At 37.7% G+C, this 25473-nt stretch overlaps 1 protein-coding gene across 1 annotated transcript; it reads right to left on the minus strand.

Moving 5' to 3' along the window:
* Nucleotides 1-1257: 1257 nt before the first annotated feature.
* C2H4orf17 (chromosome 2 C4orf17 homolog) lies at nt 1258-25473 on the minus strand. The gene is given in 8 exon segments (XM_006746648.3): nt 1258-1460; nt 2956-2999; nt 3920-4106; nt 5483-5564; nt 10377-10520; nt 15423-15487; nt 17992-18201; nt 25263-25473. Coding segments are annotated over 8 exon segments (1062 nt in total). The 5' UTR covers nt 25390-25473.

Here is a 25473-nt window from a genome sequence, read left to right on the forward strand (position 1 = left end):
CAGGTGATGGGTATAAAGGAGGGCATGTGTGGTGATGAGCACTGGGTGTTATATGCAACTAACGAATTGTTGAACAGTCCATCAAAACACACACTTCGAACTCCTATGTGAGAAGTAATCCTCTACTGTATTTGAAAGAAGGCATTTATTACAACTGTTTATCCTATACCAATGAGCACAACTCTCGGCACCTCAGTTTTCTTACTTAAAAAAAAGAGAGAATAGCAATAGTAGCTATCTCAAATAGTTATTGTGAAAATTAAATGTTACTATATCCAAAGTGTTTAGAATGATTCCTGACACACAAGTATGATATAAATATTATGTTTAACATTGCACAAACACGAGGCGCCTGGGTAGCTAAGTCCGTTAAGCGTCCAACGCTTGATTTCAGCTCAGGTCATGATCTCAGGGTCGTAAGTACAGCCCCATATCAGGCTCCATGCTCAGCAGGGAGTCTGCTTAAGGATTCTCTCTATCCCTCTGCCTCCCCCCCACTCCTTCTCTAAAAAAAAGAAAAAAAGCGTTGCACACACCCATGCACACATACACAAAATTTGCAGTATCTCTTGAATATTGTCGCAAACATTCTAAAAGATTGGCTAATTGGTAGATAGAATCCAGCAATACACTGAAAGAATAATAGCCATGGCCCAAGAGTGGTTTATTTTAAAAATACAAAAAAGCTAAATATTAGGAAATTTGTTAATATCACTCACAATTAGCAAAGAGTAGAAACTCTTTCCTTTCTGGCTCATAAATTCATGATAATTTTTATATCTTTTTTTTGGGAGGAGGCCAGTATTTTTCTATTATCACTACAGAATCCACTCAGTGTTCCAACAGCACTGAAACATTGTAGATTGTGAAAATTAGCTCAGATGTTAAAATTCTGTGTTTGTTTTTGTTTTTTCTCTATCAAGAGTTTGGGGCATGTGTCAAACTGCAGCTGCCTGATTCTGGTGTGGATGGTTTTCCTAGTGTCAGGACCCTATGTTTATGTACAAATACAATCAGTGCAAGACTAGAAATGTATATAAATAAACATACTTCTTTCACACATGGTGCTAAATTAACTACAAATAGAAATACTGTCTCCGTTATTATTTATTTAGTAGCATTATATACAGGTGCTTTGAGATTTACATATGCCACCAGCTATTGATTCTCTGATACCAAAATATTTTTTAAAAATAATTTGATATTGTTATGGAGTGAAGCTCATGTCTGTGAAAGAAATTGCTCAATCTAGAATTTCTACCTTTGGAATGTTTAAGGATAAAATGCTCTCTGGGGAGAGAGATTGCATCCTTGTTGCATACTCCTTGCAGACACTGGTTTTGTTGATAAGCTTTCCTGAATTTTAGGCCTGGGAGGAGATTTTGGTTTGCTGAAATATTCTGCAATGGGCATTTTCATATTATTTCTTCTTATAAACAACGGAGGCCTGTGCTCAGCCTCTGAAATAGAAAAAAAACTAAATAAGACCAAAATTGAGCCATCAAATATAGCTTCTGCCACATGTTTTAGTAGCAAATGACATACAAAAAAAAAAAAACTACATAAAGTTTAGGTGAATCAAATATACCCCAAGTTCATAAAAGAATCTATTCTTATCTTTCTTACCACCCGCTCATTTTTCATGAGTTATTTGTTCTATAACATGCAGGATATGTTCTATCCTCTTAAAATCAAACATTATTGTGGAAGGAATGAATTAGAACTGGTGATCTGTAGAGGTGATAGGCAAGGATGGGACCAGTGTGAGAAAGGAAAAGGATCTATAGTCCTGATAGACAAAAAAGAAAATGGACAAACAGATTAAAACAAGTGAATTATATGCATAAGTGCTTCCCAAGACCTATAGGTCAGACCCGAGCAGGAATACGGATTTGGAGAGGTGCTGACTATCACCACTGGAGACAAAGAAGTATGATTGGGGCTTCTTATACAAAACTTCTTCAAATATCTAAACAGGGGCCAACAGGTAAGACATAAAGTTGAGTAATAAAAACCATCCCTGTTGTGATTTTGTACTGTTAGGGTGAGGAGTTTGGTAGAAGTCAGATACAATAGACTATCCTTGGTGTGTCAGAGTAAGGGAGTATTTTCTAACTTCTCTACTATATTTCTTATTGCCCGTTAGCACATATAACCCCTTTTGGGTTTGGTTAACACCAACAAAAGCTGCTGGGGTTTAGAGTGACCTCAAAGAACTCTAATTGGTTACCATACGATTCCTGGTAGAAGAGAAACTTGTAGAAACAAGAGGATAGACTTTTATTTGAGGCTTGAAGACATACTTCTTAGTTGTTTGCTCTATAGTCATTGTTGCTACACTTGTTTTAAAGTTAGAAGCTGCTAAACCCACAGGAATGTTTCAGTTGGTCTATTCTGGACCAAAGTAGGACAATCTACAATTCTTTATTCTTCTTGGTCCTAATTGTAGGGTGTGGCTGGGCTTCTGGTAGGGACACAAAACTGCTCCTCTCTCTTGTACTTCACCTGTTTCACAGAGCATCTGCTTGCGGCCGATTGCCATTTTACTGTTTTCTATGATCGACTTGGTTTCTAGTTAAAATAATTTAGCTTGACAGTTAAGCTATGAAGAACCAAACGCTGAGATCATTGTCCTTTTGTTAGGTCACTGCAGGGCTTCTCCGGTCACTGGACTGGCATGACTAAACCTATATTTCCTGCTATCCTGCTATCTTACTTCTCAAAGAGTATCTATCTGTCTCTGATGAGGCACTTTGCCTTTCAAAACAAAGTTAAGTTTATGTCAAATTTGTCTTGATGAGAAATTCAGCAGACACTGTCCCTTAAAAGTAATTAGAAATCATTACTGAATTTTACTGCCTTTAAAACCATAGAACCTTGTCTGTGTCCCTAAAGAGTTAAATACTTACTGGTTTCCCTATACCAACCCAGTAATTATCACAAACTGTACTTAACCTTTTGGCGCTTCCTTATTTCCTTCAGATCCTTGACTTGACACTCTAAGTAATTGGAGAAAGAGAAAATGAAATTCACAGATACAAACAAGTTATTTTCTATAGGTTGCACTATCATCAATAAGCTAGGTACATATATATCTTAAGTATTCTATCCTAATTCTTTGTTTTTGATGCAGACAGCATTAAGTGTACTTTCCAATGAAAAATTCTTCTGACTTTCAGTAGAAAGACTGACCCTATTTCCCAGTTTCCAATTTTATGGAAACTTTAAGGTGGAGACAAATCGTAATACAAAATTCTCTATCTCAGTGATTTTTAAAGTGACTTGGGTTTTGAATATTTATTTTCTCTTGAAACTTTTAATTTCAAAGCAACAAGATTTTTTCTCCTGACTTAAATAACATCACATTCTTTCACCATATTATACATAAATATGTATTTTCTTCTGTCATTTAAATAAAGTTTAAGAAAAATTTACACTAAAATAATTTCCAACTCCTGTAATTGTTATTTTTCCCTCTAGCAGCCTGCAGGAGTGTGCCAGAGAAAATTAAGTGAAGCAATTTATTTTAATCTAGCATTGCTCTACACAAAAAAAGTGATACTTGTGTTATATGCCTTTAAAAATAAATATATAATAATAATACAATTACTGCTTTATTGCTTCCATTTTTAGATCAGATAAATACATTTTCTTACAAAATGTATTATTACATTAGAAAATTACATTTTCTTACAAATAAAATACATTTCTTAGATGTCTGGGTGGCTATAATAGGATTTAGAATGATTCTCATATTACATTTATGAAAATGAAAGAAAACAAATACACATTGTGGTCATTTACTGAATAAGAAGAGACTGAAAACATCAGCATGTTTAGTGTTTGGAAAGATAACAAAAAGAAAATTAAAAGTCTTTCTGTACCATATGCCCTGTAGGTAGCCATTATATCTAATTACCTAGTGGGTTGATGTCCTTGCCTCGTTCTGGTCAGCACTTTCAATTTTGCAGGTGAATTCGGGGGTGATTTAACTTTGGATGGCTTCCTAGTCTCTGCAGCTAGATTTGCTGTGCTGTTTCTTTGTTGGGCCAACAAGTTTATTTCAGCCAGTTCAGCATGAATCAAAGCTGAGACCCACTCTTTTTCTGATTTTAAAAAAAGGGGGGGTAGGCATGAAGGTTATAATTATCATGTTGGCTAGAAACACGAGATTAGTTCTTTTATCCAGCATTCTAGTGTGAAAGGCTGGTAATATGTTTTCTGAGTAGGCATTTATTTGTGAGTCAAGGTTTCTGTGGACAAGTTGGTTCCCATCACCCTGATATCTGTGCAGCTGTGGTACTATAGAGCTCCCCGAGTCATTAACTCACTGAGGGACTTGTCCCCAAATGGCAGTAGAATAACTTTTAAGTATTCAGTACAAAACCCGCCGTTCAGGCTGCTGCCAAATAAAAAAAGAAAGCATATCTATTCAAAATCATATGATCTCATTAAAATACAGACTAATAAATAATAAATAGTTACAAGCATATCTCTAAAGATATATACCAAAGTCGTCACTGAAATGATGTCTGTGATGATTTGATTGATTATTGTTCTTCTTTTCTTGTATTTTTTCTGGTTCATCTGGGTTCCCCTCCAACAATAAGCACTTATTATTTGTATATATTTTTTAAAGTTACATTCTTAAAAAGGGAAAAAAAAAGATAAGAACTAAAGACTCCTTACCCCCAAATATTTAATTGCTTGCCAAGTAGTCTTGGATTCCTGGGTAAAGGACTATTTCCAAAATGCTCCCTATTCAAAAATATTAGTCTATCCCTAACACATTGATATTTCCTAACCTTCATTAGTGCAGATTCTCAAAGAGTGGCCCCCAGACTAGCTTTATCAGCATCACCTGGGAACTTGTTAGAAATTCAAATCCTCAGGATCCACCCACCTCCGAAGTTTTGCCTCAGTCAGTCTGATGACCAGCTAGGTTTCAGGACAGCTACTCTTTGCTATTTATGGTTGTCCCAACTGGGACCGGCACATGCTTTCACGGAACAGGCCACAAAGACCCCAAAGGAGGCTGGGAGAGGACTGGATTGATGGTTTTGGTGGGGCAATTGGCAAGACTGTTAGAATCGAGAACTTGGAAGGCTACACATACTGCCATCCATACCAGAGAAAGGAAACAGGCTTTGTGCTCAGGGCTCACAGCAGGCCAGGAAATAGGCTCAGGGATACCCCTGGGTGTGTGGACCTGGAGAAGAAGCACAAACCAGCCCTGGACGCAGTGCTTCACATCACCCCAAGAAGTTTAAATTGGGGCATGCCAAATTTGGGGTCACTGAATGACCAGTTGCATGCAGTCAGTCAGAGAGACTCGCAGAGACTTGGCTACTGAATCACTAGGGAAGTAATATTGCAGGAGTATGTTTGCAAAGCCAAGGTAGAAAATTTCAGATATTGGCACATTCCTACTTTCTGACAAGAAACTGAGCTCAGCGTTTGCAAATACTTCTTTTAATCTCACCTTTTGAGCTTGCATGAAGTAGCCACTGTAGAACTTCAGCCAGAGAATCAGTGCGTAAAATGTTACAGAGCTTTGCCAGAATCTGACAGAGAGTATTAGAGTCACACAGTGAGCAAATAAACAGCACACGGGCTATAAGATTTCCTTCACTTCCCCATCGATCTCATCTTCCCAAATGTCACTCTGCACGTGACACTCAATTAAGTCAACTGGGATGTTAGCCTGGGAACCCGATTTCAAATAGTATGCAGTGGAATCTTAAAACATCTCCAATACAAGTAACAATTTGGGGGTAGGTGATACAGTGTTTCTCTTGTTTTGTCTGCTCAGTACCCACATTTTCTGGAGGACAGATTCTCTTTTCTTCTTTCTGGGGGAATGGATCCTTCCCCTCTGTGCCAGGGGTTCTAACTGGGATTCTCCAGTAACAGAACTGTCCCTGTCTGCCCTGCTCCTTTCTTAGTGGGTGAATCTAGCTGGAGTCATTTTTCCTCAGTTCTCTGAACACAGTGGTTGGCCCAATGGAGTGGGGAATATAATTCCCTTTTGTCAATCAGAATCCTTCCTTGACTTTTTTTATCTGGCACTAAGGGCTGATGTGTGGATGATAGAGGAGATAAATATATGAAATAAATGTAAGAAAATTGGACTATAATAAACATTAAAGTATAAAACATTAAGGACAAGTAATGATGTTTCCAATTTGATCCTAAATTGTGTCTATTCTTAGAATTTAGACCTATCTGAAATTCAGTTCTATACATCCATCTGCCTACCAAATGTATCCTCTCATATACACTATAGGGACTTTGAACCCAGATTATCTAAAACTAAACCCATCTTTCTCTTCCTAGAACCTGCTCCAAGCTTGGTTCCTCCTCACTCCCCTATCTCAGTGGACAACACTTGCATACACTGAATAGATGTCCAAGCCAGACCCAGAGACTCATCCTGGCCAACTCCCTCACATCTACAAGATGTAAATGCAACTATAAGAAGTAAATTCTTCCTTCTAAATATTTCTCAAATCTCTCCATTCCTTTTTATCCCCATAGCCTTGACCCAGGCTAAACTAGCATCAATTCTTGCTTGAGCTACTCTGCAACATCCTTTTCCCTCATCTGTCTGAAATGTTTTCTTTTCTTTAAAAGATTCCCTAGGGTACTTTGCCTCTCATGGGTTTTTCATCAATATGGTGATTATACATTGCTCCCAGCTTCTTCTGACTTACAGATCACTCAGTGATCAGCTTTGAGAGACTCTAGTATATCCCTTTAGTGAGAGGAAATAGAATATGTCCTTTAAGGAACTCTCCTGCATTCTTTCCATTGAGTTTTGTTTTTGTTTTTTCTGGAAGGTACTTAATATATTGGCAGGTGAATTTGATCTGCTGAAACTTGATTTTAGGATTTGAGATTATAGATCTAGAGTAGCCCTTCCTGTAGGGCTAGAGTACCCTATTCTCTTTTTAGGGTTTCAGTTGCATTCCTAGTGTGTTCAGCAAGGTCTCTCCACTCTGGCACATCAGAACGCCAGCATCTCTAAGCAATGTGCCTCCCATTAGCTCTCTTCTGCCAGGTCTCAGACTCCCATCCTGTGCATGTGCAATTTATGCTAAACTAAAGACTCATCGCACCCTCTACAGATTTCTGGAGCTCATTATCTCCACAGATTCCCCTTCTTCAGTATCTTATTTGTAAATTCCAGCCACCTCAGAATCCCCAAACTCTAAACTTTGTTCTCTCTCCCTAGTGAAGCTGTTACTCTCCGCTTGGGCTCCACTTCTCTGTGCCATGATTAGGAATGTGCCCCAGGCTGAAATCTAGGTTGAACATGGAAATCATCCCAATTGTGTTCCTTCTCTCAACTGTCATAAATCTATACTGTCTGTTGTGTAATGCCTGAAAACAGTCTCTTCATGTGTTCTTCCCAGTTATATAGTTGTTTATAGCAGGAAGCTAAGTCTTGGACCTAATCTAACATTTGGAAGCAGAGTACTTTCCCTGCAATTTTGCCTGCACCTTCCAAATTAATTCTGCATATTGTATCTAGAGCAATTTTTCTGAACTACAAATATGACCATGTAATTATTATACTTACGAAGTAATTTCAGTATAACTCAGCGTTTAAAATTCTTCACTAGCTTCCCACAGCACTTCAGATGAATCTGAACACTTCAATACAGCTTAACAAGTCCTTTATTTCTGGTCTCTGCTTAAGTCTCCAGCCTCATCTCTTGCAGCCTTCTCCCTGTACTCTCTGAATCAGCCATATTGTTTTTACTTCCTTGAATAAATAGTGCTCTCACCTCTTAGCCTTTAGATAGGAAGGTCTCTTGTCTGGGAAGTATCTTTTCCATACTTCTCTTCATCTTTTAATTGTATCTTAAATATTCTTTAGGTTTCTTTCCCATTGAAGACTCTCTCAGCCCGAAAATCTCCTCCTAAATGTTCTTCTAATGCCTGTACAATCCCTCTCATAAGCTATGTGAAATGAAGCAATGAATTGTATTCCCACTCTAGTATTTTGTCATTGATATTAGATATTTACAAAATAAATGAAGGTGTTTGTCAGAATTTCATGTCAATAGTAAAGAGACTATTATTTCTGCAAATTCAAGATTTTTGAGAGGAAGTCTAAAGACAAGATACTAAGAGACAAAGAATTCTGTTTTTCTTTTCCTTTAAAGTAATAATTGTGAAACTGTATACTCTTTCATACACATCCCTGCACAAACATGTCTTGCCTTCACAGCCACTCAGAGTTACCAGCCTGGAGAGTAGGAAATTGGAAGATATTTCAGATTTTTTTGTAGAAGGTATGGAAGGTTAGAATACCACCAAAATGAGATCTATTTTTAGGACTCATTTATACAAGCCAAAAAATTTTGGTAAGGCTCATTTTCTCACTTTACCCCCTCTGTTTTATTTCACAAATAGCCACCAACTATTTGATAAAATGCCATGCTGGGTATGCACCAGTTAATAGTTTTCAAGCAAAGTGATGAGTGCTGACGAATCAGTTGTGAATGAGATAGAAAGGATCCCTTCCTTCAAAGAGCTTGCATTTTGGTGGATTCTGTACTGGTGTCCAGTTAGGTCAATATCTGTGAGATAAAAGATGCTTTTGAGAGGAAGGCTCTTTAATAGATGCCCAAAAGTCCAGTTCTATAGGATCATGTTGCTGGTCTATTGTTGATGTGCCTAAGGAAGGAAGACAGCCTGACTAAAACTGCACTCAGTTTATGGTTCAGTTGCATATATCAGATGTGAGCATATCAGATGACATATCAGTTAGCTGATTTTCTACAGTTCTACTTTGATCTTGGTAAAATTTTCTTTTTAATTTTTGTATTCAACATTCAATAAATACTTATTTAATAATTACTAGATGCCTAGCACTTATCTAGGCATGGAAGATAAAGCAGGAACCAAGACAGAGGAGTATGAGATCCTATAATACTTAAATTTTAGTGTGAGTGGGGTCAGAGGCAGAGACACTGTTGAAACAAATAAATACAAACATATCAGATAGGGCATGTGCTATGCAAAAAATAACAAAGGGTAATAGAATAGAGAGTGAGTAGGTAGCTACTTTAGACTGGGTGGTCAGGGAAAGTATTTCTGAGTGATATTATAACTGAGACCTTAATGAGAAGGTGACCACTGAGAGGATCAAAGAGAAGAGATTTCTCAGTAGGGAAAGTTCCTAAAGGTGGGAATGAGCAAATTATAGAGCATCAGTGGTGCCAGAGTGTAGCAGGTAAGAGGCACAGTGATTCTGAAGACTCTATATAATCGGGAGTCTTTCACCAGAATCATCAGGAAATCATGTATAACCACAACTCTTGTCTGCAGATACTCTCCCCTCTTCTCTTTTCCTTTTATTTTCCTTCCTAATTTTTTTTAAAGATTTTATTTATTTATTTTGACAGAGAGAGAGAGACAGCGAGAGAGGGAACACAAGCAGGGGGAGTGGGAGAGGGAGAAGCAGGCTTCCCGCCAAGCAGAGAGCCTGATGTGGGGCTCGATCCCAGGACTCCGGGATCATGACCTGAGCCGAAGGCAGACGCTTAACGACTGAGCCACCCAGGCGCCCCTTTTCCTTCCTAATTTTAATCATCAGCATAATTATACCCAATGCCACTGTTATGCTTTACTTTTAAAATAGTTCCTTATCAGGACTATTCAATAACAATCTTTATAATATGCTCTCCTATTTGCAATTGCTATGACAGATAACTCACTTAAAACTGCTATCAGAGTCATCATTACAATGCTTTCACCCTTAATTCATTTCACTGGGTCTTACAGGGAAGCAATGTGGAGGCTACCAAAAGGATCTAAAGAAGGAAAACAAAGGAGGAAAACAAACATCAGCTGATTAATTCGTTCTTCATTATATGTCATTCTCAGAAATAACTGTGGCTGGAGAGAACCTTCCAGTAGTCTGATATGACACATTACTATAAATAAAACTAAGTTTGTAACCCCAGGCAGAGTAGGTTTGAGGAAACAGTTTTCCACAGATAAGAGGGAGAGATGAATGTTGATTGGAGGAATCTCTGCCTTAATATAGGCAAAGGAAACGTATAGGTAACAGCAAGAAGTAGTGCCTCTCAAGCATTAGGAAGATGATAAAGAAAAACATGGGAAGAAAGGGCCGAGTTGGTTCGGCAAATGTCAAGTTCTTCATTATGTCTAAACCAAAGGTTGTGTTTCTGTAACAGTGACTGGAAATAAAAGAAGTAGGCCTTGGATTTCAGGCTAAGTGGCTTTAGATCAATTCCATTGTTAAAGGGGAACCACTAAAGAGTCTTAAGGATGCTAGTAATGTGGTTTTTTATACGTTCATGCTGTTCCCAAGTTATGGATTTAATAAACCTGCCTCTTACTTTGATTTCCTGATCCAGATAGTTTGGTATGCAAACAGTGTTCTCTTTGACGTCAGTCTCGGTACTCATCACCTCTGAAGAACAAGAGTCAGCAGCAGAGCATGCTTTTGGAGGTGACAGTGGCTTTTTTACCTTAATTTCTTCCTAAATCAAAGGTATAACATAATCAATACGCATTTGCATCCACTTATATTTTCTATGAAAGTTGAATATAAAATGAATGAGAAATATTGTAGCTAAATAAGAGATGTACATGAAAGTAAAGAGAGGTTTGTTTTAATCTTCCCATAAAAATCTAATTATCAAATATTTGCATTTGGAGACAGAACACAGAGTGAGATATAATTTACATTTTGTGAAGCCATTTTGAATAAGCCCTCGGTCACACACCAAGATAATAATTTTTGAATGCCCTCTAGCCTTTATTTATCTTGCTGCTCCAGATAACAACCAACTCATCACACATGAGATTTTCTGTTAAATTAGGAAGACTTACGACGGGAAAAAGACAGTCAAAAGATTTTATGCAATGTCTGTGTAGACACTACATGCTGCTTTCCCTGCCCTGGGGATGGCAGCCTAGAGCCGGAGAACTGGAGAGGTCAGCTAAATTACTTCCCTTGCTTACTGGAAGGGGAAAGAGGAAGGCTACGCTCTTGTTCTGGGAGGCAAATATACTCTGTAATTCAAAAATAAAAAAAAGGCTATAAGAGCTTTAAGTCCAAGAAGAGTTACAGAAGCCTTAGATCTATGTGCTTATTCCAAGGAAGGCTTTTAACCTTCAGAAGTGAGGGCTATTTAACACATGCAGAAGCCAGTGGCTGAAGAGGTCAACAGCTGGGGACTGTGATGACTGGAATTGATAGAAAAATACTGAACTGCTGACATTTAGTGATAATAAAGCTATATTGTAGATAGATGCATTCTTCTGTTAAAGTTTATTATATAATAAGACTTCCTGTTTTAGGGAATAGCAATATACATTTTTTGGTTCAACCCTCCCACTAGACACAACTAAAAAGGCAGATTAAAATTTAAAAAGATTAAAACTGTCGAGGAGTGAATAAAGTAGGAGTTAATAGGCCAAAGTAAAGGGGAAGTGAGAAGCCTCAGTTGTAGGGAGTACAGTAGCCATTTTTGCCTGAAGTCACTGTAAGATCCTGGAGAGTGAAAACTTTTCTTGTGACAGCTTAAAAGGTCCTGAAAGACAGGACTCAAAGCCTAGAACCCAAATAAGGGCCAACAAAGGGCTACACCCTGAAGATGAAGGTGACCTAGAAGTGCAATGGTCCTTGAGGAAATATAACCTAAGGTCAAGGTTCAAACTTTGTTTAAGTTAGTCAAAGCTGTTAGGGCCTCTGGGTTCCTACAGAAGCAAGCACAAAGTTCTCTTTGGAAAAAAGTGTTTCTATCATGAGCTTCAGATTCCTACAAATAACTTTTCATACATAATATCCAGTCACTAAGTCATGAGGCAAAAAGAAATTATAGTGCAAATTAGAAAAAGTTTTAACTTAATGCTGATAACAAAAATTATGAAAGCAATTAAAACAATCCTCAAAGAAGAATTTACAGCTAAATATATACATTAAAAAGATAAAAGAAGTTAAGAAAAATAAAATAAAGTATGTGCATAGAAAGAGGGAAAAGATAACATAAATCAACAAAATAGAAAAGAAATATATAACAGAGAATCAAAAAACCCCACAAAAATTAGTTCTTTGTTATACTAACTGATAAACTACTATGGAAACTGATCAAGAAAAACAAAGACATAATGTAACAAAACTGATAGGTAAAAGGGTACATCTTACAGATACTGCATATGTTTAAAAAAGAACATGAGGTTATTACGTATAACATTATCAATAAATTTGAATGTTTCAATGAAATGAATAATTTCATAACCAAAATCATTTTGAGAAGAAATAGAAAATCTGAATAGTTCTATAATGAAACAGATTTCAAATCGAAGAATGTTATCAGGATTGAAGAGAGTAATTTTATAATGATAAAAGGGTCATTTCATCAAAAGAACATAAACCTAAATAGTAATACTCCTAATAAGAGAGCTTCAAAACACATGATTAAAAACTGATATAAGTACCATGTACTAACTGATTACGCCACTGGAGCTCTGAAAAAAAAAAAAAAAAACTAATATAAATTAAAAGAGAAATATAGAAACCCACAACTATAGTCAGAAATTTCAACACCTCTTTCTCAATAATTGATAAAAAAAAGTGGAGAGCAAATCAGTAAGGCTACAGAAGACCTGAATGACAGTATCAACCAACTGAACTGGCATTTATATTACATTCTACCCAACAACAGCAGAGTGAGCATTCTTTTCATGGCACTTAGAAAATTTATCAAGGTTGACCTATTCTGGGGCCATATAACAAGTTTCAATAAATTTACAAAGTTTCAAAGTATACAAAGTATCTTCTCTGACTGCAAAGGAATTAAATTGATATCTTTAAGACACCCAAATATTTGGAAATTAAATAACACAATTTTAAGTAACCCATGGAGAAGAAATTAAACAGTTAATTAGGAAGTATTTTGAACAGAATTAAAATGAAAACTCAACATTGTAAAATTTGAAGCATGCAGCCAAAGCAATGTTTATTTAAAAAATTATAATATATGATTATATTAGAAAGGAAAAATGTCTCAACTCAATGACCTAAGCTTCCATCTTCTATAACGACATGAACCAAAATCAATGAAATAGAAAGAGAAAATCAGAACAATAGATATCACCAATGAAAGGAAAATTTATTCTTTGAGAAGATCAATAAAACTACCAAACCTCCAGTTAGACTCATCAAGAAAATAAAGACACAAATTCCCAATGTCAGGAATGAGAGGCAGAACATCTCTACAGATCATATAATCATTAAAAGGATATGTTATGATTGACTTTATATCAGTAAATTCAACAACTTAGATGAAATGGACAAATTCTTTGAACAATAGAAACTACCAAAGCTCACTAAAGAAGAAACCGATAACCTGAATGGTCTATATCTAATGGAAAATAAGAAACTGAATCTGTAGTTAAAAACCCTGACTCAAAGAAACCTCCAGGCCCAGATGGCTTCACTGAAGAATTCTACAAAACTTTTAAGGAAGAAATAATACCAATTCTCCATAAAGTCTCCCAGAATTTCAAAGAGAAGTTCCCCACTTATTCTATGAAGCCAGTGTTATGCTAGACTAAAACCACAAAAGACATTACAATTAGACTGCAAACCCATATTCATTATGAACATAGACACTAGAATGTTAAACAATATTTTTTGAAATTAAATACATAAAAAGGATAACACAACATGACCAACTGGGTTTTTTTCCCAGCAATGCAAGGATAGTTGAACATTTAGAAGTTAACCAATACAATTAAAAAAGAAAAATATGATCATTTTAGCAGATTAAAAAAGATCATATTAGCAGATTAAAGAAGAAAAACATGATCATTTCAAATTGATGCAGAAAACGCATTTGGCAAAAACCAATCCCTATTTCTGATAAAAGCTTTCAGAACACTAGGAATGGAACACTGAGGAATCAGCCATATGAAGGGCAGCTACGAAAAAAACGACAACTGAAATCACATTCAATGATGAAAGTGTAAGCTTTTCGCCTATAATTAGGCACAAGGCAACAGCGTCTGCTCTCATCACTTCTATTCGATACCGTACTAGAGGTCAGCCCTTACAAAAAGGCACAACAGAGAGGTAGACATTGTGTGGACTTGAAACTATGATAGAAAAATTTTAAATTTTGGCTTCATCAAAGTTATAAATTTTGGTTCTAAAAGGTAAGCCTCAGACTGGAAGAAAATATTTGCAAAATGTATATGTGACAAAATAATTTTTATCTAGAATGTATAAAGAATCTTTAAAACTTCATAGTAAAAAGACCAGCAACCCAATTTACCAAGTGGGCAAAGCTTTGAACACACATTCCTCGTAAGATATATGGATGGCAAGTAAGAACATGACAAAATGTCAACCTCACTAGTCATCAGGGAAATGCAAATTAAAACCACAATGAGATACCACCACACCCACTAAATTGGCTAAAGTTAAAAATACTGACCATCCTAAGTTTTGGCAGGATGTGAGAGAAAGGAAACTGATACACTGCTGGTGGGAATATAAAATCATACAACCACTTTGAAAAAAACTTTGGCAATTTCTTAATAATTTAAACCCACACCTACAGTAAGACCCAGTCATTCCACATCTATGTATTTACCCAAGAGAAAAGAAAATATATATCCATACAAAGACTTGTACACAAATGTTCGTATCAGCTTTGGCAAAAATTGGAAACAAGCTAAATGTCCATCAACAGGTGAACATGTACACAAATTGTGGGATACCCATACAACCGAATACTACTTAGCCGTAAAAAGGAATGAATTATTGGTGAACATAACAACGTGAATAAATTTTAAAATAATGATGCTAAGTTAAATAAACCATTTTTAATGTTTCTATTTAAATTCCAGTTAGTTAACATACATTTTTATGTTATGTCAATTTGCAATGATGTGGATGGAACTAGAGGGTATTATGCTAAGCAAAATAAGTCAGAGAAAGAGAAATGCCATATGAGTTCACTCATATGTGGAATTTAAGAAACAAAATAGATGAACATAGGGGAAGGGAAGGAAAAATAAAATAAAATGAAAACAGAGAAGGAGGCAAATCATAAGAGACTTGTAGCTCTAGGAAACAAAGTGAGGGTTGCTGGAGGGGTGGGCATGGGGAAATGAGGTAACTGGGCGATGGGCATTAAGGAGGGTGATGTAATGAGCACTGGGTGTTATATGCAACTGATGAATCACTGAAATCTACCCTGGAAGCTAATAATACAATATATGTTAACTAAATTTAATTTAAATTTAAAAATTTTTTTTAAAGTTGTAAAAAATATTGTGAAATGTACCTTTTCAGAAAGGTACGTGAAGAAAAAGAGAAGAAATGACAGAAGTTGAACTAAATAGGTAACTGCAAAGAGTTGCTTCTTTACCTTCTTAATTGCTAAGGGATTCTCACTGGAAGTTTTGAAGCACTCCTTGATTTTTCTACAGGGCTCTGAAATGATATTTCAGGAAAATATATTTAGATCAAACTGAAAAAATTTCTACCACATGACACATATGTCAGTTGCTGAAATAAATGAGAGTATATCTGGATTGCAAATAAGGTCAACTCAGGGATATGTTTATAAATATTGGAAACCTTGCAGGTAAAGTTATACTACAATAACATAATAAAAGGATATTTATATTTACAAACTAATTCAATGCCCAGGAAGATGATATAAAGAAAGACTGGAAGAGCTTTCTTGATCTGGGTAAACTAATTTTTAAAAGTACATATTTCAGTGTAAGACATGTTTTTCTGTGTTTCCTACCCATATAACTGACACTTTCCCTAATTAAAGAGATTATATGTTTGCTGTTTGACCTGTGGCCAGAAGGAGATGTGTGCTGAGTTATAATTACATTTTTTTATTTTATTTCTTATTTCATCAGTCTCTCAACCATACACATTTCATAGACTCATCTAATGAAATCACTCTAAAACCATTTAAATATTTGCTTAATTTCCTTTTGTATTAATTTAAAGATATATTCTCTGTAAGCAATGCTATCTTTTTTACTGAAGCCACAGTTAACACAATTTCTTAAAAGATGAAGAGATTTTGTGCATTTCCCAATAGTAACTGAATTCATTAGTTCTAGCTGAAAAAAGAAAAATATTGTAAAGTTACCTCTCTCCAAAAGAGAGCAGGAAGGAAGGAGGAAGAACAGAGTTATGGATGGTGAGTCTATTAAGTTAATGTTCACTTCTGGGAAACAGAAACCACCCTATTTTAAGCTAAACTGTAAATAAGACAGGGAATTAGATGTTTGCAATTTCACTGGCAGGGCTGAAGCAGTGAACTCTGGTGTTGACCCTCACAAATCAAGAGCAGCACCTTGCACCTGGCCCTCCCAGGGGGGCACAGCCTTTATCACAATCAGGAGGAAGGGGGGTCAGGATGCTACTCACACTTCAGTTGCTGTCACAACATCTGTGGGGCTAAAGATTAGGCACAGGGTCACCGCTGCAATCTGAAAGTCACCATATCTGCTGACTTTGCCATCAGACACCCATAAATCCAGAATCTGAACACTGGGATATTGTAGCAGGAAAAGCCCATGTCTCCAGTCAGGCTTGAGAGCAGACAGCAACCAAAAAGATGACCTGAGCCCCACATCTGAAATATAAATCTTACCAGATGGCAACACTTAACTCAAGTTTCTGGGTTTTATGGTATAAGAAGGAACACCAGAAAGAAGGTGGAATATGTGGGCTTTGATTCTTTATTGCTAGTGGGTAAGGAAGAGGAACTCTTGAAAGGATGAAGTGAGTTAACAAGTGTGAAGACCTTAGAATGGAATCCCAGGGTGAGTACTCTACTAATGGTCCCTCTTACTGTTATCCTTTGAACAATAGTGTATTTTACCACATTATACCAAAATAACTTTCATGTGCCCTGAAACTTTCAGTAATAAGAGAAAGAGAAGGGGCGCCTGGGTGGCTCAGTTGTTAAGCGTCTGCCTTCGGCTCAGGTCATGGTCCGAGGGTCTTGGGATCGAGCCCCGCATCGGGCTCCCTGCTCTGCAGGGAGCCTGCTTCTCCCTCTCCCACTCCCCCTGCTCTCTTGCTGTGTCTCTCTCTGTCAAATAAATAAATAAAATCTTTAAAAAAAAATAAGAGAAAGAGAACTGGATATAATTTACCATCCAGAATTCCTTCTATTTTACCTAGCGCTTTAGATTTTCCCATACTACACTTTTTAAAATATATTAGTGTAAGACATACAACATAATGATTTGACATATGTATATATTGCAAAATGATGCTCACAGTTAAGTGTGGTTAACCCCTCACAAAATTACCACTTTTTTTCTTGTGATGAAAAATTTTAAATCTACTCTTATAACTTCCAAACACACAATATTATTAACTATATGTTCTGTTGATTAATCCTTTTTTGTTTCAATTCAGTAAACATTAATTAATTGATTACTAAATATCAAACACACTGTGCTGGGACCTGGGGAGACCCCAAGAATACCAGAAACACAGAAGGCAATGACACTGGGCCCCAAGCTTCAGGAGCTGACCGCCCAGTGGGGGAAGATGGAAGCGTGCAATTCCAACCCTACTGCATTTCCCTGACTCACTTTTTGTCACAGTAGTTTCCCCATCAATTCTGGCTAAATATTCATTTTTAAGACCTCTTAGATACTTTGTCGGGATTAGAGACTATAGCTACACCAAATATGTCTTGGACATAATAAAGACAATAATAATATTTATTAACATTACTGAACTACTGAAATGAGATTAAACGAGTGAAAAATTTTTATAATGAATAACCTATTTCACAGTGAGAAAATTTCATGACTATTTAAAAATCGTTGCAGCTATATTAACAATCACATAGACCATCCTCCCTGCCCTCCCCACCCCCGCCACCCCCGCCACCCCCGAGAGTTTTTAGGAGGCCTCAGGACAGATTTCATTAGTTGCACAGGACTCACCAGAATGAGGCCGTGGGGGCACCTTGACATTGTTTGGGGCTGGTGAGACTCCTCTGACAGGGCTCTCCAGGGCTGCAGCGCTGGGTACATAACTGCATTTGGCAAATGGTATCTCATCCTTCTCTAAGTAGTTGAACTCGTCAACACCCCACAATGCTCCCAGTGAGTTCTCATCATCATTCACAGTACAGATGGGAATGTTATTCAGACCTAGGTGAGTCAGGATAAACAGACCGAACAACCACATTAAGTTTGGGGCAGATTTTCTTTCAATGATCAGCCATTTCCCAACTCATATTGTTAAGTGTACGCAGAATGTCAGACTACAAACTGTATGAACCAGTGCTAGGTGGATATTCTTTGAAGGTCAGGGTAGCAAATTATGTTTGCAATACATGCTTCTTTTTTTTTTTTTTTTTAAGATTTTACTTATTTATTTGAGATAGAAAGAGCGAGAAAGAGGCAGAGGGAAAGAGAGAAGCAGACTCCTGGCTGAGCAGGGAGTCTGATGCGGGGTTCAATCCCAGGACCCTGGGATCATGACCTGAGCTGAAAGCAGACGCTTAACCGGCTGAGGCACCCAGGTGCCCCTGCAATACGTGCTTCCTTAAAATGTTCTGCCATCTTGTTAGCCTTGAGAACTAGGCTCACATCTTCCTTGGTGTGAGAGTCAAGTGCAACGGATCTGCTTCTATCCCAGACAGACCTCTCATTTCCCGTCTTGAGGATGACTAAGGAACTATGTTAGCCCTCTTCATGAATATCGCATTCAGGTGTTTGGAAGCATCCAGAATGTCTCAGTACAAGGCCTCTGAAAAGACACACACTGGCCCTGTTTTTGTCCTGGCAGAAGGTTTAAACAGCTGCAGGAGCTAGGAATAGGAGGCAGGATGAGGTAGATTGTGAGGGAGGGAAGGAAGGAAAACGTGGTACAAAGGAACCTCCTTCCTCATGTCCAAGCTTTCTAGGCTCCTTCACTCTCCTGTAAGAGTTATTTGCCTTTGGCTCATATATTGAATTACCGAAAGATCCTCTTTCTGGTATCAATGCCATGTCATGACATATTGAACAGCTTAGGAAGTGAAGGTGTATGGGACTTTGCTCTATGTTAAACAGTGAATTATCAGAGATAGGTATAGCTGGCTGCTTTGTTGCACAGGAAGCTTCTGGATAGTGTTTTTTATACTTGCCCATTTTTCTCAATTTCCTTCTAGGACTATCAGTCCACTGCCTTCTTATCTATCTGCTCAAATGACATCAAAAAGGTCTTTGCTGAAAACCTTGTCTGAAATGTACCCCATCACACTCTGTCCCTTTATGCTCTTTTATTCTTCCCATAGCACTTGTCGCCTATCATATCTGTTTGCACATTGCTGGGCTGAGCTGCCCTAGAATGTAAGCTTCATGAAAGCATGTATTTTGTCTGTTTTATTTGCTGCTCTATTCCCAGTGTCTAGAATAGTGCCTGGCACAAAGTTGATGCTCTATGATTATTTATCAAATGAATGAATAACACAGCCAAACATAGAGCTTTTATTTAGTCTGATACTTAGAACTTAACTGATAGTAACTGGTTCCAAATAGAAATGAGAATAAAATTTTTGAAGATAGCATCACATCTTACCATTTTATCTTAAACACCTGAGATAGTGATTGACCCAGGTGCGTCGTGAAAAATTGCCTACCAAATGAAATAAAATATTAACATGAAGATAAATCAATGGAGAAATCCTTATTTTCTCTGCTATCTCCTTTAATTAAAAAATGGTAATAAGTAACATGAAAGAATTCAGATTCTATCCATCCAAGAGTTAGGAAAGACCTACATAAAAATGTAGAAAGTGCAATGGCATTAAAGTGGCTTCAGAGTCAAATGGGACAACATTAAATGATTTAAAGGTAGTCGGGGAAACGTGAAACCCAACGCAGCAGTGAAGGAGATTAGCACAATATTGGTGGGAATTTCATTAACTTCCTTGAATACAGGAGAATTAGGTAATGGAGTCTTAGGCTCAGGAAGGACAAGCTCCCCATACTGGGCATCAAATTTCTGTTCCGGTCATGATTCTGAAGGACTCACCTTTCAGAGACTGCCAGGTGAAGATTCAAATCTCACATTCCTGCCTAATTTTCTGACTGATATGCACCCCCAGTTTAATGAGATAGTAATAACTCTAATTTTTTTTTTGTTCAAGGTATTTGTTTCCTTAGTTGATGGTGTGCTTTAACATTGGGAAGGTTTCAAATAAAAGATGGAAATGATAAAATAAGAAAAATACATACTATTCTTATTCATGGGTTAAGTTTAGTAAAAACCATTGCATATGTGTTTTTAAAATGTATATAATATTTAGGCAGAAAAGTATGAGAATATCATTAGTTGGTAAACAGTAAAGAAATGTTTTAAATAATGTATTTGTCTATATTATAAGTTTAATTTATTTAATTTACAAGATTTATTTATAGCTTGGTGAGAATTCACATGATAAGGATGTGAAATATTTTAAAAGAAATCAAATCTACTAAATGAGTAATTGACATTTAAACTTTTAAAGGTATTTTTTTTACTAAGTTTGTAAATGGGACTAAATATTAACCAAAGACTCCCTTGAAGTGATTGTTAAAATTTTCTAGATTTAGGGCGCCTGGGTGGCTCAGTCGGTTAAGCGACTGCCTTCGGCTCAGGTCATGATCCTGAAGTCCCGGGATCGAGTCCCACATCGGGCTCCCCGCTCAGCAGGGAGTCTGCTTCTCCCTCTGACCCTCCTCCCTCTCATGCTCTCTGTCTCTCATTCTCTCTCTCGCAAATAAATAAAATCTAAAAAAAAAAAAAAAAATTTCTAGATTTATAAGTAAAATAATAAAATCTTTAAGTTAAATTTTAAATGTTAAAGCAAAAAGGTTTATAATTGTTATTTTAAAGTTTACTTTAAAAATAACAAGTAACTGGGCACCTGGGTGGCTCAGATGGTTAAGCGTCTGCCTTCGGCTCAGGTCATGATCCCAGGGTCCTGGGATCGAGTCCCACATCGGGCTCCCTGCTCCTTGGGAGCCTGCTTCTCCCTCTGCCTCTCTCTCTGTCTCTCATGAATAAATAAATAAAATCTTTAAAAAAAAAAATAACAAGTAACTGCACTAATCTTTATGATACACAAAACTTTCCATCAAGAATGCCAAATATTTACTATCAGGATCGCTAGTGCTATAGAAGTATTAGTATTCCATTTCACACCCTCCTCTCCAGGCCAAGGATGACCCAGTCTCTGCAGACCAGCAGGGGCGTGGGGGTGTGGTCTGCGTTTCCTCTCCCTCGCTCTTCCGCTCTTCCTTCCCCACTCACTGCTTTCAGCTCCTCCAGAGTTGGGGTTGGAGGATGAAGGAATGGTGAAGGGGACACAAAGTCTTATTTGCTTAATGGTTTTAATTTAGTGTTGAGGCATCCGTGAAAACAGATCTGTGAGGCAGAGAAAAAATGCTGGCTCTTTCTCTCACGAGGTATTTCTGTGGGTTCTTTGGAGAACCCTGGCTGAGGAAATCTCTGACACCGTTCACTGTCATGGATGATGTATCTACCAGATAATTGCTAACTTCTCTTCCTTCCCACCTTCACCCCAGGTGAAATATCACCAGCCTCTTTTGGCTGGAGTTGTCCTTTTAGTTAGTCCTTTGGGCTGGGTCCTTGCAAGACAGTTCTTGGCCAACCTCCTCCAGAGTGTTCCCACAGGAAACAACGCCCTTGACCTGGTCTTCTGTGGGAGAGCAGTTTAATCCCAGTCTGTGCCACTGACACAGCCAGCTCCAGCCAGCTCCAGCCAGCTCTTGTCTTGAGATTTTAGAAGAAGAGACTCAGACACCGTCATCTGTGTCCTCCATACCATAGAAGATCCAGAACAAGTTCACCCCAAGAAGAGTCTCCCCATGATCCACTGCGGAAACAGTGTAGGGCAGACCAGGAGGAGCACAGGCAAGAAGCCAGCTAGCCAGTGAGATGTGTCTCCTCTCTGGACATTTTCCATAAATGGTCCTGGAAAGCCCTGCAGGTACAAGTGAAGACAGCTACTACTGCTCCTCGTGGCGGGGAAGGGAAGTGCACGGCACCACAGTGACTCTTTTTCAACGAAATCCTCACTCTCTGTCCTTTCTATGAACTATTCTCTAAAGCAAAAGAGCCTGGAGATAGGCTACCATTGTAGGGCCAGTTTTTAAATTACCTCTTAGCAAGTCGCGCGTAGATGATCTCAAAATTTAGCTTTAGCAAAAGTTCCGAAAAGCCTCATTTAATCCCGTGACTAAACATAATGCTTTTTGTCAAGAAGTAGTGATACGCAAATTTCTTTGGCTACTGTGCCCTCTGTTCAAACACATTTTACTCCATCTTGGTCTCTTGCCCACAGACTACAGCTTAAAAACTTCTGCCAAGCAAATGTAAGATTTTAATATGTCCTGTGTATAAATTCAGACTTTCCCTATTCTATGTAATAGAAGAGGTTGTGGAGATCACTAGTTTGTAAATTAAATGGAAAATTTTCATCTTTCACATCCACTGTTCCCTCTTTCTTTAAAATCATTTCTCTCTATTTTCAGAGACAACGTTTTGTATCTCAGAATCTCTACTATTTCTTTTCAGTCTCTTTCTCTGGATTTTCTGTGTCTATACACCCCTGTGCTTTTCAGAGTTCTGTTAGGATTTCTTTCTTGGGCAATAACATTACTGATTTAACCTATATGCTTCCTGCTTTTCAGATCTACTTTACATCCTCATCTAATCCTTAGGCTCCAAGTCCTTATATCCATTTCTCTACTTGGTCATTTACTCCTGAATGTTCCATTGGCACATCAAGCACAACGTGTTTGTCTGAAATGAAGCTTTTAATCTTACCTCTTACGTATGTTCTTCCTCCTATATGCCCAAGATTAATAGTTGGCCCACTATCCAGACAGTTAACCAAGCTAAAAAAAACTGGTAATAATTCTAGACTTTTTATTCCATCCTTAAATCCAATAAATACCCAAGTCCTGCTAATTGTTTCTTCTTAATGTTTATCATGTATCTCCCAGTAAAAACCTCTGTGAAATGCCTTCTTGACACTCCTCCAGTGGCTGCCCTATCTGTATATTACATCTGAACTTCCAGCATACTTCTATAATTGCACATAACGCAATTGTAACTATTTCCTTTTATTCTATCTCCTCCAAGTACATTGTGAGCAGACACTGTCTTATGCTGTATTGCTAGCAAAGTGCATAGATGTATCACAAATAGACTTTAAATTGACATTTCTTAGACTGAATAAACTTACTGATATTTAACTTTTTAAGGATTTATCTATGAAAATAACATTAGATCTCACAGACTAAAACATTTGAATGTTAGTAAAAACGGACTATAAGAATTATCTTTGGGGTGAAATTAGCGAAACTAGTTGTAGTGTCCCTGTGCTGAGTGTGGGTTCAGAGCACATAGCTGTTATCAGTCAAAATACAGCAGCTTGCTGCTCTTCTCTTCCTCCTGCAGTTCAAGTTACTAGGCTTTCAGGCATTAGCATGGATATCCTTGAAAGATTTCCAAAGAAAGTTTTCTATTCAGTTGAACATGTATTTATATGTGGACATATGTTACTAAAAGTAAGGCTTTGTGGTAGGCATTTTAGGGGATTTGAAGACATTAAAGTCAGTCCTTTGCCTGCCAACAGTTTTATATTGTATTATAGGTATAAGATAATTCAAGGCAGAATGTGAATTACATATATAGGAGTTATATATCAAGTACTTTCAAGTATTTGGAAGTCAGAAAAAAATATACTCAATTTGGTAATATTTGCCATCATAGAGAAAAAAGTTCTAATTAAATGGAATGCTTTTGTCATGTGGATTTTGAAAAATCCTGTCATCAGATTTTGCCAAGACAACGGATTCCAAGCCATTTATGACTTCTTTATTGTAATATCTGTTTCCTATCTCTTGGCCTTTGTTTTCCTGATCTTCTTTAGCAATTTGTCTTTGATGATCACCCAGCCATTCTCACTGAATCTTGTTTTATCTCATAACCCTCTGATGGCTTTCTCTGTGCTGCTCATCTGGGTTTTTCTCTTGCTCTACCCCAAAGTTCAATCTTCACTTCTCTGCTCTGCTGTTTGCCCTGGCCCATCCTTCATCCCTCTCACTTGGATGACTGAGTCAGCCTTTTAACTGATCTCCCAACTTCTCCTTAGGCCCTTGTTTTCCTTCCACTTTCTACAATACAGCTAGAATGAATTTTTTAAAGAATGAAATCACTTGCTCAAGGACACACAACTAGATAGCTGAGGCAGAACATTAACTCTACTTAAAATCTATCAGAGGCTCTAAATTTTTATCTGAATGCAATTTAAGCTTCCTTCTTTCCTTCCACAAGAATTATCTAGTACCTCCCACGTTGCAGCCACTCTAGGAAACTGAAAATAAGTGGTGAGCAAAACAGACACATCTTCAGCTTTCAAGGAGCTCACAAATTAGTGGAAGATATTTGATAATAATCAAATAAAAATATTTAGTCATAAGCTCCAATAATTGCTGTAGTAGATGTGGGGATGCATCTACCCAAACCATGCCTTCAGGACCAACACACTCATCTGTCCACCTGACAGATGTGTCAGCTACTGATGTCTCATGCCGAGTCCCTCCCTGGGAATTGCTCTCAGCTGAAGACAGCTCTCATGTAGGATGGAAACTTGACCAGTGAGTGGTTAATGGGGGTTACAAAGGCCTGACCCCCTTGCTTTGAGCCGAGACACCTCTACAGAGCTGTCCATGGCTGCTTATGGGACTGACTGAGGCCTCTTTTGTTTGCATCATCGAGGGAGGGAGGGAAAAAGGGGAGAAAGAACAGAAAAAAAAGGAGAGAAAGTGAGAGAAAGGGAAAAAGGGCTGGAGGGTAAAATATATGCTTCTCTAGGGGTAATATTTAGCATGTAAATGCTAGCATGGCCATGCAGTTTGTTAAAATATTGAATACTTTTATACCAATTGGTCAATTGTTGCTGTGAGCTGTTTGGCATCTCTCCGGGTCCCTTTTCTAACAGTCAAGAAATCCCAGGGTTAATGCCTGGCAGAGAGGATGCCTGCAGGCTCTGCTCTATCCCCAAGGCTGGCATCTGGTCTCAATGGTCAATACCTGTGTCTCACCATTGGTTAAATATTTTGAATAGTATCCTTGTGTTTATCCACAGAAGCATCAAGTAGCCCAAATGCAGGGAGAGAGAGAGACATTCTAGGACCTTGAGTTACCTTACCTTTGATGTGGCAGACTCTTCTGGGATGAGGGGTGTGACGGACTAGAAAACAGTTTCCACTTCTAGCCATGATATGGCTGCCTTTGTTCTCGAACGGAAGAGCAGACATCGGAGATTTGAGGCTCATGTTCTTGTGGTATTGGTTTGCCCCTCTCCACTGTTGCCGCAAAAGGTCCTGGGGTTCTACCTTGTTAACCTCACTTCCAGAGGT

Source organism: Leptonychotes weddellii, chromosome 2 (assembly GCF_054177405.1).
Source record: "Leptonychotes weddellii isolate Sample4059 chromosome 2, ASM5417740v2, whole genome shotgun sequence".
Classification (NCBI taxonomy): Eukaryota; Metazoa; Chordata; class Mammalia; order Carnivora; family Phocidae; genus Leptonychotes; species Leptonychotes weddellii.